Source organism: Tupaia chinensis, unplaced genomic scaffold, assembly GCF_000334495.1.
Source record: "Tupaia chinensis unplaced genomic scaffold, TupChi_1.0 Scaffold000056_1, whole genome shotgun sequence".
NCBI lineage: Eukaryota > Metazoa > Chordata > Mammalia > Scandentia > Tupaiidae > Tupaia > Tupaia belangeri.
The window spans coordinates 881798-898820 of record NW_006159514.1 but is presented as its reverse complement, the minus strand read 5'-3'; the positions used below and the strand labels follow the sequence as shown (position 1 = coordinate 898820).

The window sequence follows — 17023 nt, the reverse complement described above, 5'->3', positions numbered from 1 at the left end:
AAGGTTATGATTAAGATCATGAAGGTTGATATTTAACAAGGTTAATTAAGTGTTTTTTCAAAGCAAAACAAGAGTTCAGACTCTTAAATAACTTTTAACCTGCTCCCTAAGGATATGTGTATGATAATAAATGAGTGAGATTTCATTTGAAAAGGAGTTCTTTTCCCTTTAGTGTTAAATATATGTTATATTATAAGTAAGAATTAGATAGAGCAAGATCGTGTTTGTTAACACATCAAGCAGGGACCAGGAGATGGTGTAATGGTTATGTCGCTGGACTCCCAGATGGCCGACAATGGTTTAAGTCCTGGACCCACAGGCTTGGAACTCATGCCAGGTGCATGTGTGAGCATGCTCGAGATCCCAGGAGGAGAATGGAGGAGAAGGGATTGTGGCATAGTCACACCCCCAGGGGGTGATTTTTCACTTTCACTGTCTCTATCTCTCTCCAGCAAGTACACATGCCCTATGACAAAAATCTTTAAAAAAATAAAAAATAAAAAAATTAAATTAAAGGTGCAACAGTATAAGAGAAGGTAAGGAAGGAAAAAAATTAAATATATAAATTTGGGGACAGCTGTGGCACAGCAGTTAAGGCAGCTGGATCCCATATGGCTGACAGCATGGTTTGAGTCCCAGATCTGACAGTTTGAGCAACATGCCAGGTGCATGTGCGTGAGTGCCCATAAACCTCACAGAGAATGGAGGAGAAAGGACTGCAGCATGGCCATCCCCCATGGAGGGTGTCCTCACTTTCCTGTACTCTGTCTGTCTCTCTGGCAAGCACACACATCCCATAGCAAAACTTAAAATAATAATAATATAAACTTTTCTCTGAATATTTATATATGCTTTTCTTATAGTAAGAAGGGGGTTCATTTTTGTGTTAAAGACTATGATAGTCTTCAAAACTTTAATAATTTAAGTCCAGCAGGGGCACAATAGTTAAGGTGCTGGATCCTACAAGGCTGATTCCACAGTTTGAGTCCCAGATTTGGTGGCTTGAAAAAAACCACACCAGTACACAGGTGAGGTGTATCCAAAATCCTGCGAGGAGAATGGAGGGGGGGAGGTGTGTGGCCATCCCCTGGGGAGGTGATTTCTCTGTTCCTCTGCAGCAAACACATGTGCTCTATGGAAAAAATCTAAACAAACAAACAAACAAACCTCTATTTATTTATTTATTTATTTGCAAGGTGAAATGTACACTCACCAGAGAGAGACAGAAGGAGAGCAAGAGGGAGAAAGCACTCCTCAGTGGGGTGTGGCCACGCTACAATCCCTTTGTCTCCATTTCTCCATCTGTTGGGAGTTTGGGCAAAGATGCCTGGTATGTTTTGTTGTTGTTGTTGTTTTACTTTAAAAAAATCTCTTATTGGGTACATCTGAGGTTTATAAAATGTTGAGATAGATGTAGCTGCATACAGATTAACATAACATTTTTTCATTTGTGTGATAAGAGAAGCTAAAATCTATTACACAAAAACTTAAGCTATTTCTTAATCTATTTTTTCATTTTTGTATCAGTTAAATGGTTTTTCCCTGTTCCTCTCCTTCCCTATTACCCACCCCCATTTCCAACACCCTGTGCTATCTCTAGTAACTACAGTTGCTCTCCCTGCTATGATACCTTCCAATCTTTCCGTTTCTATTCTTTCATAAATAAAAAAATCAACTTTTTTGTTTCAATAGATCTTTTTAGGTCAGCCCCTGGCCTAGTGGTTAAGGCAGCTAGATCCCAGGTGTTTTTCAAGCTTGCGAGGACCAGAATTTGACTGCATGGTCAGTGGTGTAGAATTTGGTTCCCTTAACTTCTAGGCCATGGGCTGGCCTTAAATCTAATCATTTAAAAGAGGCAAATGAAGGCTAATATAGGAGCTTAAATTCTTCTTTTTTGAGAAAAGACTTCCAAGTATGGTAAAATATCACAGGTGACAGAGGTTAAAGTTCCAAAACAGTAACTGGTAAATGGACTATAACTAAGGGTTCTGGGTACTCATGAATCCAGAGCTCAAGGATGGTCCACAAAAATACACGAGACAAAGTCCTATGTTTAAGGAAAGCTATACAGGAAACAGACACAAATAATTTTAATAATGATTGGCAGAACACAATCCAGCCTAAATTCCAGACGTTCTCTCTGAGTGAATGGCCTGTACCTTTCCTTTCCCATAGAAACAAAACTTGAAAGATTAGAAAGCTGAACTTCATTACATTTAAAAACTTTTGTTCAGCGAAATATATCACAAAGAGGGTAAAAAGACAGGCAACATAACAGGAAAAGATATTTGCAACGTATTTAAGTAACACGATTTGACTCCAGTACACATAGTGAACATCTATAAATTCATTAGCACAAGACAGGGAAGCCAGTTGAAAAATGAACAAAAGATATGAACAGAAACCTTCATAACGAAAGGATATTCAGCGACCAGCAGATGGTCTAATAATTATGTCGCTAGATTCCCACATAACTAACCGCGGTTTGAGTCCCAGACCTGGCGACTTAAAACTCATACCGGCACATGTGCATGCGTGCTCAAAATCCTGAAAGGAGAATGGAGAAGGGATTGCGGCATAGCCATCTCCCTGGGGGGTGATTTCTCACTTTCTGTTTCTCTCGTGAACACACACACACTATTGCAACAATCTCTCAAAAAAAAAAAAAGATATCCAAATGGTAAAGAAAGAAAGAAGAGAGAGGAAAGTTTAATATAATTAGTAACTGGAGAGAGAATACACATTGAAGTTAGGGTTAGCACTGCGACAGTTCTGAGAACTACAGAATTTTTAAAAGTAACTCACTAAACGTGTAATCTATATGACTGCCTTAGCATGCCTCACATAAATGAAATATGTTAACCCAAAAGAAAGTTTTTTCAAGACTTAAAATTAAAGAAACTTTATTGTATTACTTCAGTTGCTCTAACAACTTAGGGATAATTTCAAATTATTCTACTTGGATCCTAGCCTGTTTTTAAAAATTTAAATGCTGCAAAGGAAAAGGAAAATTTAGTTCAGAATTTTTAAAATAAAATACATTGATTCATACCATTTTATGTAACACAGGAATTAGAAGAACTGTTGGAAATATTTGAAGGTACTCACTTTACAAAAGAGGAAACTGAGGACCAAATAAACTAGGATCAGATCCCCAGGACACTAAATATTGGATTTCACAATGGACATTAACTTGAACCCTTCTTAAATAATCCTTTAAAATCTAGCTCTAAGAAACTCTAAAATATTATTTATGACTTCTATTGAGTTTTATTTTCTCAGGTGCTACCTCCATAGTTGTTCATAGCAAAAACCATTTTAAATCTTAACTTTTTTGTGTTAACACCTGGTAGTACCTATACTACAATATTGAATAGTTAGTTCTCTATACCTCAGTAGTAAAACTGCCCAGTCAATGATGTGTGAGAGGAAAAACAAAAATGTAGACTCTGAAGTTCTACTTTTGGAGACAATGCGAGAATACCCAAAACTTCTCCCCACTCTCTAGAGATTCCACATCCCCACACCACCCCACTGGTTAGGTAAAAGGCAGCGAAATCATCCCATCACCACTGTGGATAAAATCAGAGACCAGGGGAAGGGTCATTGCTTATTTCCAAAATATCTGACAAGACCCTTGAGGTCACCCACACTGGCATAAAGGCATGAGCCATGCCACTGAAGAAAGGCTAACGCTCTTTAATCTTAGAGAAAATTCACACCAGTAACAGAACTGCATCGTCTTCCTAGGGAAGGAATGTAAGGGATGTAGACCTAGGGTGTCAAAGCCTGCAAACAAATTTCAGATTTGGCTTCTAGGAAAATTGCTAGTGGTGGGAGAGGTGGGTAAATCAAAAAGCAAGTGACAGAAAAGCTGAGAAGCTAGGAAATTAGTTGTTGTTGTTCTGAGAGGTTTTTGCCTTAGGGCACGAGTGCTTGCTGGAAAGAGACAGTGAGAGGAAAAATGAAAAACCACCTCCCAGCGGGGATAGCCACGTTGCAGTTCTTTTCCTTCATTCTCCTCCCGGAATCTTGGACACATATGCACACATGCCCAGTACGATTTTCAAGCTACTGGGTCCAGGACTTGAACCACAGTTGGCCTGTGGGAGTCCACCAATGTAACCATTATGCCATCTGCTTGCTCCTAGTTGGGACTTTTAATTTCAGATTATATTGTTTTTAATAAGTTAAATAAAATATTCTCCAATTACAAATACTAAGATACTAAGGACACTCCAAAACATGGAACCTGTAAAATAGCTCTTTTTTTTTTTTTCAGTGCAAGAGGGCATGTATGCTCATGAGAAAGAGAGAAAGCATGTCCAATGGGACATGGTCACACCACGACCCTTCTTCCTCTTTTCTATCAAGATTTTGGGCAGGCATCACAAGTGCCCAGCATATTTTTCAAACCGCAATGTGGGATCTGGCTTCCAATGCATACCACCCAACCACAGTGGTAAGATGCCCACCCAAAAAAATTAAATTGCATTTCTGCTTTTGAAGTGCAATTTGCCAAAATTTAGGAGCATTCACAATGTATACTATAATATATAAAATTAACTTCAATAAAAGTTATTTTATTTAAATATTTCAATATGCCTCAAATTTTTAATAACTTTATAGCTTTATTTAAAAATGACTGAGTTTTCGGGGCCAGCAGGTGGCATGGTGGTTAAGGGCACTGGACTCCTACATGGCTGACTATGGTTCAAGTCTCAGACCTGGCAGATTGCTTTCTCACTTTCTCTCTCTCTCACTCTGTCTTGCTCTGGTCAAATTAAAGTAAATAAATAAAGTTAAATAAAATAATTATTTTAAAAAATTTTTTAAATAAAAATCACAGAATTTGAACAAATCCATCCATTTTAAAAGGATCTGAGAATTTCCTATAGAAATAAACTTTGACGCTGACAGATAAGAGTCTTTTTTTCTTGTACAAAAGAAGCTAAATTGTAATGAGGTATAGATATATTTTAATATATGTGAAGTTTCATTATACACTAAGCAAACAATTAAGTATTAACATAATGTTCAGATTATTTCATCAGGACTATCAAAGTTCTCATTCAGTATGTAAAGTAGAACTGGAAACCCTAATTAGTTTTAGAGGCAGAACTATTATTGTATGGAGCTCAAATAGAAGAAAGATTTCCTACCAAATCTACCCAGTGAATCACACTTACGTGCCTTGATTTTCATTAACACACTTGGAAAAAGTGAATAATAATAGCAAACCTAACCCTGGCTACTCACCAGTATGGCAGAAATGAAGAAAAAATAGACCCATTTAGTGTGTGTGTGTGTGTGTGTGTGTGTATGTGTGTGTGTGTCTGTCTGTCTGTCTGTCTGTCTCTCTCTCCATCTACCCTCTCCTCCCAACCTCCCCACACCCCCTAGCCTAGTAAGCTGTCACAGTCTCCTCAGGAATTACAAGGGACACAGGTTCCATGACCATCAGAGCAGGGAAATGTCAGGAGGCCAAGAACTGGCTCTCCTAACCCTCACACAGACAAAGCCACGTGGTCATCTGCTACATAGATGCTTCCACCAAATGCTATAGAAGTTTCTATTTAAAACAAGAGTCCTTTAAAATGGTGTCATTCCACGCTTCAAGGTCATTTCATGTTTTTTTTTTTTTTCTCCTGCCAAAATAGAACTTGTAAAATCAGAAATGGGACTATATTAACTCTATAACTAGGAGGCTACTGTTTAAATCATCCTTGGGACCAGCATGTGACATAACTGTTACATCGTTTTACTACCAAGTGGTTGACTGTAGTTTGAATCCCGGACCCAGGGGCTTAAACTCACACTGGCATGTGTGCGTGCCCAAGATCCCAAGAGGAGAATGGAGGATAAGGGATTGTGGCATGACCATCCTCCCCCCGGGGAGGGTGATTCTCGCTTTCTGTCTCTCTCTGTCTTTCTGGCAAGCACATGCGCACTATAGGGAAAAATCTCTCTTTAAAAAAAAAATCATTCTTAACATTTAAAGAAAAATAAATTGGGGCCACCAGGAGGCATGGAGGTTAATGTGGCTGGATCCCACATGGCAGGGTTCACAATTCGAGTTCCAGACCCAGTAGCTTGAAAATAATGCCAGACAAGTATACATGAATGCCCAAAATCCCAAGAGGAGAATGGAGAAGGGATTGTGGCATGGCCATCATCCCTGGAAGGTGATCTCTCTCTCTTTGGTGAGCACATGTACCCTATAGCAAACTGGAAAAAAAAAAAAAGAAAAAAAACCTAAGATTTTTATCAAAAATTAATAGTGAAGGTTTTCTTTCTGGTTCATTAATTATATTTCTTTTTTTCTCGCTATAATCCATGAGGTATAAGCTCAGTGAATGATTTATTTCATCTGAGAAATGTTTCCTATTTTAAATACCCTATACATATCAATTTAATAATACAAAGTGAACTTAACACTAATCTTTACATGTGACTAGACAAATAAAAAGAAAGTTCACTTGGGTGGAAAGAAGGTTGAGTCCATGTATATTGGAATGTTTATTCTCCTTCGTATATAGTTAAAAGGATAAAGCATGTCTAGTTACCCCATAAAAATATTCTATGAGGGTAGGGGTAACAATAGTTCCATGAAGTTAATCTTCGAGCCCAGTAAAGTCCTTCTCTGGAGAGTAGATTTTAATTTCCACAGCATCCAGAAGTTTTAGGCTTGTCATGTACATACTACTTCAGCATTTTTGAAGGTGATTATATTTCTGAGATGACTCTTACCTGTCTTTGAAGTTCTGCCAGGTTGTAAGGTAAGGCGCCCTCAGCCAATGGAGCTATTCTCTCAATATCAGCCAAAGTCAAACGCCTTCAGGCAAATATATGGGAAAGAAAGAATTGTTAGACAACAATAAACTCCTCGTGCCATCATCTTTCCTCAAAGACAAACACAACACTATGGTTTCAAGTATTATTTTCCAGGCTAGCAGGTGGCACGGTGGTTAAAGGAGCTAGATTCCCACGTGGCCGACTGCGGTTCAAATCCCAACTGGTAGCTTGCTTTCTCCCTTTTCCTTTCTCTCTCTCTCTCTCTCTCTCTCTCTCTCTGTTCGAATTAAAAAATAAGAAGAAATGGGATTAAATAAATATTCTAATTTTTTAAAGTATTATTTTCCTATTTGCACAGATCATTTTATTGGCAGAAAATATCTTCAGACCCTGATTATACCAACAATAAGTAGATGTCAGGGTCAGCAGGTGGTATGGTGGTTAAGGCACTGGACTCCCACATGGTCCACCACGGTTTAAGTCCCGGACCTGCTGGCTTGCTTTCTCACTTTTCCTCTCTCTCTCTCTATCACTCTGTCCCTCTCTGGTCAAACTTAAGTAATTAATAAATAAAGTTAAAGAAAATCATTCTTTTTTAAAAAATTTTATTCATTGTCATTTTTTTAATATATATATTTTATTTTATTGAAGTTGACCAGAAAAAGACAGTGAGACAGATGGAAAGTGAGAAAGCAAGCCACCAGGTCCGAGACTCGAACCGTGGTCAGCTGTGTGAAGTCCAGCCTCCTTAACCACCATGCCACTTGCTGGCCCCAGAAAATAATTCTTTAAAAAAAAAAAAAAAAAAGCAAATGTCTCTAGACAAATAATGTGGATACATGCATTTAACAAGACTTTAATGACAGACATTAAAACTGGGCCAGCAGGTGGCATGGTAGTTTAGGCACTGGCTGGATCTTATATGGCTGACTGGGTGGTTTGAGGACCAAACTAGGTGGCTTGAAAAACAAGCCAGGTGATGGGGTCAGAAGATGGTGTGATGGTTAAGGCGCTGGATTTTCACAAGGCTGATTGTTGTTCAAGTCCTGGACCCAGTGGCTTAAAAATTACACAGGGCACATGTGTGTGCTTGCCCAAAATCCCAAGAGGAGCATGGAGAACAAGGAATTACAGCATCTCCCTGGGGGCCATCTCCCTGGGGGTTATTTTCACCTTCCCTCTCTGCCTCTCTTTGCCTCTCTATGTCTCTCTTGCAAGTACATGTGCCCTATGGTGGAAACTTAAAAATAAAAGAAAATATGCCAGGCATGTGTGTGTGTGTGTGTGTGTGTGTGTGTGTGCAAAATCCCATGAGAAGAATGGAAAAAGGACTGTGGCATGGTCACAGTCTTGGAGATGATTTCTTGTTGCCCCCCTCACCTCCAATCCTGCCCTTGGTCTTTCGCTGGTGAGCACACTGACCCTCTTGCAAAACCAGAGCAATAACAGTAAAAAAAAGGCAAAACAAACAAAGTAACCCCTGGCCCAGCGGTGACAAGGTGGTTTGGGGCAGGTAGATTCCACATGGCTGACTACACGCCTGAGTCCCAAACCTGTCAGCCTGAAAAACACATAGGGTGCATGTGTGTGCAGACATGCCCAAAATCACAAAAGAAGAAATGGAAGAGATGAGGACCAGCAAATGGCATAATGGTTACATTGCTAGACTTCTACATAGTCAATCGTGGTTCTAGTCCTGGACCTGGTGGCTTAAAACTCACACCAGGTGCATGTGCATAAGTGCCCAAAATCCCAAGAAGAAAATGGAGAAGAAGGGATTGCGAAGTAGCCATCCCCCCCACCCCGCCCGTGGGGGTGATTTCTCACTTTCTGTCTCCCCTTCTCTGTCTCTCCAGTGAGCGCATGAGCTCCTTAGCAAAAATTTCTCAAAGAAAAAAAAGAAAGAAAGAAATGGAAGAGATGAGACTATGATGTGTCCAGGCCCCACTGGAGGGTGATTTCTTATTTCTCTCTCTCTGTGTCTCTCCAGTTTGTACACGCACCCGCTAGCAAATTAATAATTAAATAATAAAATAAGGTACCCCCCTCAGCACATCTATTTAGTGCATAGGTGCAAAGTGTCTGGGAAAAATACACATAAAACTCATAAACACTGATGCCTCCACAGATGGGCACAAGGGAAGGAGATGCTAACAGTGCAGTCTTTCAAACCCTTAAGCTTTGAGTTACATGATGCTCTATTTTCTAAAAGTTTACTTAAAAATAACCACATTTCATGAATCAGCTAGAAGGTCACTTCAAATCCAGTTCTGAAAAGTACTTTCTGAAAGCATTTATTATCATGAAGGAAGCTCAAAACCTTTGTCTGAAAATGTGAATTACAGATGGAGGAGACATGACCTGGTATTTCACGTCAATCACCAAAGACCGGCTGATATATTTAGTATCATCTCGAGTCCAGCAATTCATTATGTGGCATGAAGATAATAAATCACCTATTATAGTCAACTTCTATTAGTCCTCATTCTAGGGTTAAAGCCCATTTTTCAAATATTGCTACACTTAAAGAACTATTAGAGGTTACAAACAAAACAAAACAAAACAAACAAACCAAAAAACCTCTGGTCTCTAACTGGACCATAGGTCCTCTTTCCCATAGGTCCAGTTGGGTATCATAGACAGAACTCTTCTTTTAGACTTACCCAAAACTTTGCACGTTAAATACCCTCTTTGTGCTTTGGTTTTTTTTTTCCCCTATATTTTATTTCTTTTTATACATTCAATCAGCATATATCATTACAGCATGCAAAATTCATAGTATATTAGAATCCAGTTAAAGATACTGTCATATATAATATAATCAACAAATAATTTTCCATTTTTGTGACCCTTAAATATTTTGTTTCTTTTTCCCCTTGATTCTCTCTCTTTGGGTTTTGACTTCATAAAACTGGTCCAGTTGTAATGTCGCATGCTATTAGGATCCTGTGCTCCACAGGTTGGGACCACATCAGAGGCCCTGGTTCAATCCAGGTTCAACCTAAAGGCCAGGCACAGTGTTGTGAGCCTAGAATCCCAGCAACTTGGGAAGGCTGAGCTGGTAAGATCTCAAGACAGCGAGACCCTGTCCTAGTCAACAGCAAACAAGAATTCTAAAATAGAAGCATATAACATCTGGGCTTGTTTGGGATGGTAACTAGGGCGATAGTGTCACATGCTTAGCTCAAGGATAGGACACTGTCCAACACAAAATGGTATATACTTTTCAGTAAAATGAACATTTATAATGAACCAAAAAAACTACAAGACTCTCCCATATACCGTACTCCAGTTTATAAATTTAGTCAAATTTCCACAAATCTGAGTAATACTGCCAAACCGCCCAGATTAAATCCATCTTTTCCCTTCTTGTCCCCTTTCAGTTCCCTCCCCATTCTTTCTCATTCCCCTCTCATGCCCCTCGACTCTCCTCCTTTGTCTCACCTCTCTCTCCATCTCTTCCCTCCCGCACTGCTTGTTCTCTCTCACCCTCCCTCCCTCCATTTCCCTTTATTTATTTATTTATTTATTTATTTATTTATTTATTTATTTATTTATTTATTTATTTATTTTAATTTGACCAGAGAGGGACAGAGAGAGAGAGAGAAAAAAAATAAGCTGCCAGGTCCAGGACTCAAACCATGGTTTTCCATGTGGGAGTTCAGCGTCCTTAACCATCATGCCACCTGCTGGCCCCAGCTAGTGTTAAAAATGAATGAAGGGAACCAGCAGTTAGCGTAATGGCTATGTCGCTGGACTCCCACGTAGTCGACCGCGGTTCGTGTCCCGGACCCGGTGGCTTAAAACTCACGCCGGGCGCGTGTGCGTATGTGCCCAAGATCCCGAGAGGAGAATGGAGGAGAAGGGATTGCGGCGTGACCATTCCCCCTGGGGGGTGATTTCTCGCTTTCTGTCTCTATGTCTCTCTCTGTCTGTCTGGCGAGCGCACGCGCCCTACAGTGAAAATCTCTCCCAAAAAAAAAAAAAAGAATGAAAGCATAATACTGTTTCACATTTCAAAAGAATGTCCCAAGACCAGCAGGTGGCATGGTGGTTAATGCACTGGACTCCCACATGGTTAAACCACAGTTCAAGTCCCAGAACTGGGGCTTGAAAATCACATCAGGTATGTGTACATGCATATCCAAAATCCTGAGGGGAGAATGGAGGAGAAGAGATTGCAGCGTGGCCATACCCCTTATGGGGTAATTTCTCACTTTCCCTCTTTCTTTCTCTCTCTGGCGAGGATATGGCAAGGACAAGCACCGTATGGCAACAACCTAAAAATAAATAAATAAATAAAAAACTTCCTTACAATAAATACAACAAAGTATTATTGGAATAGTTACCCAGAAGCATTATATAAGTCTGCAAGCTGGTATAGGATGTCAATTTCTAGTGGAGTAACTTGTCCATAACGTATGGCACTCTGGGCAAATTCCTCTGGAAGAAAAAGAAAGAAAACAACGTCAAAATCTTGAAAGATTCTTAATATACAACAAACTTCTATCTTGACCAACTGTAATGTAATCTGAAAGCTAAAGGCATTTTAGTATTATCTTAAGAATCTAAAACTGGGGACCAGCAGTTAGCGTAATAGCTATGTCGCTGGACTCCCATGTAGTCGACCGCGGTTCGTGTCCTGAACCCGGTGGCTTAAACTCACGCCAGGCGTGTGTGTGTGCGTGCCCAGGATCCCGAGAGGAGAATGGAGGAGAAGGGATTGCGGCGTGGCCATCCCCCCTGGGGGGCGATTTCTTGCTTTCTGTCTCTCTGTCTCTCTCTGTCTGTCTGGTGAGCACATGCTCGCTATAGCGAAAACCTCTCAAAAAAAAAAAAAAAAAGAATCTAAAACTGAATTTATTTTATTTTTACAAAACATTTATCTATTTATCTATCTATCTGTTTGTTTTAATTTTCAAGCTGCTGGGTCCAGCACCTTAACCACCACACCACCTGCTGGCCCTAACACTAAATTTAAATACTTGAGTTCAGTTGTATAAGCATAACTATGCATCTAGAAAGTTGGTAAAACATAAAAGTTTATGATGAAACAACAAGAACAGATATATTAAATCATCAGGAAAGTCATGACGTATTTTCCTATGCAAAAATGCATCATGACTTTCCCAACAAGCCAGTATTAATTTCAAAGTTGAAGCGATCTATTTAGAATCCCCTCTCTTGCCTTGTTTATCCACTTTGGTCTCCAGAGTTACAGGATAAAAGAAGTGACTATTCTCCAGTCACCCAAAACATCCTACTACATGCAATCCACCAACAGGCGCAGGCGAGCCCATCTTTCTATGGCAACTCCTTCCCAGTACAAACAAGCTGCTGCCACAGTGCCAATGACCTGTTTGACAGATTGGACCAAGGTTCTTTTCAGAACTGTCAAAGCCACTTTTCCACTCCTGACCTCAGCATCCCATTAAATCCACCTGGATTTCTGTAGCCCCAGCGAGGTATACATACACGTGGGGACATACTTTCTAGATTTGACTTTACAGCGGTAAACACCGTGCAGCCTCAGTCCCTGCTGAAGCACAGTGAGAATGCTGAGATTCACGACAATACACATGCTTAGAAATCTTACCCTTTGTGACTTCTACATCTTTTCTTGTGCCGGCGAGAGTGCTATATATCTTCCGAACCAGCTCCATGTTATTCAGTAAGGAGTTAAATGCGTTGAAGTAGGAGAAGCTGACCTGGTGGGAGATACTTCCTCCAGCTGCCTAGGAAACGACAACACAAAAAGTTACAAAACAAAACAAAAAACACATTTATGGACACTGCACTTGGCTCAAAGAGGATCCGAAGGAGTCTTCACTATTAAAATGATTAACAACCAGTCCATAAATATAAGGGGAGACTCATACTGACACACACAGCGCATTCCATGCCCTCAGGGAAGCCTGCACAATTTAGTTTCAAGGAAGAAAGCAACATCTGGAAGTTGGACTTCATGGTTCACCTACCTATGAGGTCAGAAACAACAAATATAATTATCCCAGATCAAAAATAATGGCTATTTAAACAGGGTTTCAAGACCCTCAACTATGGAACTCCTGATAGTCCTGGATAAACGAAACATCAATGTACAACATAAAGCATTTTTCTTAAACTTATTTTTTTCACCACACATGCACACACACACACAAAAGCAGATGGTAACTTTAAATTTTAAAATTATACAACTTTTCCTATTCTTTTGTTTGTTTTAAAACCATGCTATAATTAATGAGGCCAGTAGGTGGCATAGTGGTTAAGGCTGCTAGACTCCCACGTGAAGGACCACGAGTCCCAGACCCGGCAGTTTGCTTTCTTATTTCCTCTCTTTTCTCTCTCTCTCTTTTCTCTCTTTCTCTCTCTTTCTCTCCCCCATCATCAAATTTAAATAAATAAATAAATAAAGTTAAAATAATGAAAATAATTTTTTAAAGTTATAGTTAAGATATTGTCTATGTGGGACTCTGAATCTGTATCATGAAAAGTACAACCACCCAAGATACCAAAAAGCGTGCAGAAAATCCTCGAGAATTTACTTATGTTAAATTATACCGACAGTAAAATAGCCCAAAAGAGGTTCACATGCCTGAGATGTGGGTAACAGGGCCTTCACTGAGGATGAAGTGGTAATGTCTACCTCTTCCCATCATTTGGAATACACTCAAAACAGAATAGGTTTTACAGTTTCCAAAAACTTAACTTCCAAGCCAGAAGTCAGAGAAAGTCATATGATCAAAGCCATTCTCTGTGAAGTCGCTGCCGTGGCGTCGCGGCAGTAGGACCGCTGCTGCACAATGTGGGGGCCGAATGGGAGCCTCAGGGTTCAGTCTGGGTCCTCCTCAATACACAGGGCCTGCCTGCCAGCATGCTCATAGCCCTTCTAGGCCGGCTACTGGGCGGGGGAGAGGATTGTGGCATGAAGATCTGTCAAGGGTGCCTATCTCTTGTTCTCTCATGAAGGAAATAAATAAGCTTAATTTTTTTTCCTAGGGCCAGCAGGGGGTATGGTGGTTAAAGAAGCTGAATCCCATATTGCTGACTATATGATTTGAGTTGAACATAGCAGCTTGAGAAACATACTGGGCACGTGTGCCTGAGTGCCCAAAATCCTAAAAGAAAAATGGAGAGATAGAATTGCAGGGTATTCTTCTCTCCCCGGGCGTGATTTCTCATGTCCCCTCCTCCTCCCCATCCCTCTCCAGCGAGCACACATACCCTATACCAAGTGTTTGTTTTAATGACTTTTCCTGGGACCAGCAAATGGTGTAACAATTACATCACTGGACTCCCATGTAGTCAACTGTGGTTCGAGTCCCAGATTAGGCAGTTTAAACTCACACAGGACCCATGTGTGTACGTGCCAAAAATTCCAAGGAGAATGGAGGAGAAGGGATTGCAGTATGGCCATCCCCCCTGAGGCGGGGTGATTTCTCACTTTCTGTCTCTCTGCCTCTCAGGCAAGTGCATGTGCCATATAGCAAAAATCTGTCTCTTAAAAAAAAAAATTACTTTTCCTAGGGCCGTCAGGTGGTGTGGTGGTTAAGGCGCTGGACTCCCACATGGCCAACCATGGACCTGGTGGCTTGCTTTCTCACTTGCCCTTTTTCTCTCCCTCTGTCCCTCTGGTCAAATTTTAAAAATTAATAATAACAACAAATAAAATTAAATAATGTAAATAAAATTACTTTTCCTGTTGGGACCAGCAGATAGCATGGCGGTTAAGATACTCCCTCATGGCCAACCACGGTTCAAGTCCCAGAACTGGTGGCTTACATTCTCACTTTCTCCTTCTCTCTCTCTGATCCAGTTAAAAAATAAATGAATGAATGAATAAAATTAAATAAATAAGACTTTTGAAAAGAAATTACTTTTCCTGTTAAAAACTTAAAGAAATGCTTACAGAAATACCAGTGTGGCGAACCTTAATATCTATTATAAATAGCCTAGGTAATGATGGGCAAATGTATGCACTCCCACCACTCTTACCCACAGGCCTTAACCGAAATACAGATTTTATTTGTATTTAGTCTGGATTTGGATACCAGGGACCCAAAAGCAGGACTCAAGTTATTTGATATTTCTCCAAAGACAAGAAACAGCTTATAGTAAGTGGGGACTATGATAGGACTGTGTAACTCAGGTGAGAAAGATTAAATGGGTACCCCTCACCCTAAGGTAGAATAAGTCCTTCTCGCTAGGATATTTTTCGTTCCCTCCCTCTCTTTCTTTGTTTTGTTTTTGGTTTTGTTTTTCCTTTCTTTGACTCTGGTTGGCCTATGAGGTGAGGGCTGAGGAGTAGGGAATGGATGTCAGAGAGGTGAAACATGTAGGACAAAGTGACATGCCCCATGTTCAGATTCACCGCAGAGAAAGAACAGAAGTTGATCTTTCTACCACAGTCTAAATCAGGGATAATGATCTTCAGCTGAAAAAACAAAAGCACTCATTGGCTTCCCTCCATTCAAAACAAGCCATAATCAAAAACGTATACATAAGCACAATGCGCAGACAAGAAGACGGGCAAGTGAGGAAAGTTCCACCACTCTGTGTGAGGAAGTGGGCGACAAGAGTTTGCTAGTGACCGAGATGATTACTTCGAGAGATCAGCAGTTTGACAGAACAAAAACCGTGTCTGGCGCAGAGAGACCGAATGCTCAGGTGAAGGGGCAGAGAGAGGCGTGAGCCCCAAAGGCTGATGGCCACATGCTCCTCCATACCCTCGGCCATGGCATGGCTATTCAAACACTGCAGAGGCCAGCCACATCCTTTCAGCAGACAGCACCCTGAAGGCGACAAAGAAGGCGCCATCCTTATAGCAAGACCCTGGGAGCCCAGCAGGGTAAAAGGAGGCCAAGATGAAGGCAGGCATCCAGGGGAGGTACCACCTACTGGAAAAAGTAATGTTCACCTTGGCCTACGAGCTCTGTTCCCCTTAAACTCAACTTGGTAAATGGAAATAAACAACTGGGGAATATGTGAGAGCAAGATGGTGGCTCTGAATAAAGCATATTCCAAGGAAGGCCACTCACCATCCTTACACACACCTGCCTGTTTACCTTTTCCCAACCAAGCATGATGTCTGAATAGTTGAAATTACTATGGGTCCAGGAAGGCGATCCAGGACCTAATGGAGCAAAAGGCTTGAGGAAATGGAAAGTTAAAGTTCATGCATGTCACTTACTGAAACTAAGTTCTCCTCCACAAAAGGAGTAAGCATGTGAGACCGAATGGTAACCATGATGTCACTGAAATCCAGACCAGAAATCATGCCAGTTTTGCTTTTGTCTTTCAGTGCAAAGGCTTGTCTTGCATGTTCCAATTGTAGCTCCTGGAAGGAAAAAAATGTAAAAGTAGGACATTAAATTGGCTAAAGCACATTTTAAATATATGTTTTGTAAGGAAAGGAAAGACAGACAACCTTCCCGGACATGTACTTACTACAGAAACAATGTTCAGCTCTGAATTTACAAAAGAGCTTTTAACATTTTACACACGACTGTGCACACACTCATGTGCTTCTGTGTCTGTGTGTGTGTGGTGTTTTTAGACAGGGCCTCACTGGGTTGCAATCCTCCTGCCTCAGCCTTCAAGTAGCTGAGATTATAGACCCACGCCTCCGTGCCCAGCTTTCAGAGTAAGCAAGGAATCGAATCCAGGCCTCTAGCACAGTCTCAGCTGACGAAGCAGCAGTGTTCAGGCTGGACTGCTTTTAATTTAAGAAGCATATGTTTCCTGGGAAATGTGCTATATCTTACTCCTCAGGGGGAAAAAATGAATTAGATCATGGCCATTAAAGAGAGGGGTAGGGGCTGGCAGATGATGTAGTGATTAAGGTGCTAGACTCCCACATGGCCGACCATGGTTTGAGTTCTGAACCTGGTAGCTTGCTTTCTCACTTTCTCTTTTTCTGTTTCTCTCTGGTGAAATTTTAAAAACATAATAGTAAATTAAATAAAGTAAATAATTCTTTTTTAAAAAAGAGAGGAGGCAGAAGGGACCAGTATATGGCATAGTGGTTACATCACTGGACTCCCACAAGGTCAACAGCGGTTGGAGTCCTGGACCCAGTAGCTTGAAACTCAAGCGAGGTGTGTGTGCATGCATGCCCTAGATCCCAAGAGGAGAATGGAGAAGGGACTGCGGCCTGGCCATCTCCCCTGGGGGATAATTTCTTACTTTCTGTCTCTCTTGTGAGCACACACACCCTATAGCAAAAATC

At 40.7% G+C, this 17023-nt stretch overlaps 1 protein-coding gene across 3 annotated transcripts in view; it reads right to left on the bottom strand.

The window, feature by feature from the left end:
• SLC25A12 (solute carrier family 25 member 12) overlaps positions 1 to 17023 on the bottom strand; it is a 146804-nt gene that overhangs the window by 40782 nt on the left and 88999 nt on the right. For all 3 annotated transcript variants that reach the window (XM_006141477.3, XM_006141475.2, XM_027776035.1), the window contains 4 exons: positions 15986 to 16132; positions 12392 to 12530; positions 11145 to 11238; positions 6751 to 6835 (listed from right to left, as the gene is read on the bottom strand). In XM_006141477.3, coding sequence (XP_006141539.1) covers positions 6751 to 6835; positions 11145 to 11238; positions 12392 to 12530; positions 15986 to 16132 — 465 coding nt within the window. The remainder of the gene's footprint in view (positions 1 to 6750; positions 6836 to 11144; positions 11239 to 12391; positions 12531 to 15985; positions 16133 to 17023) is intronic.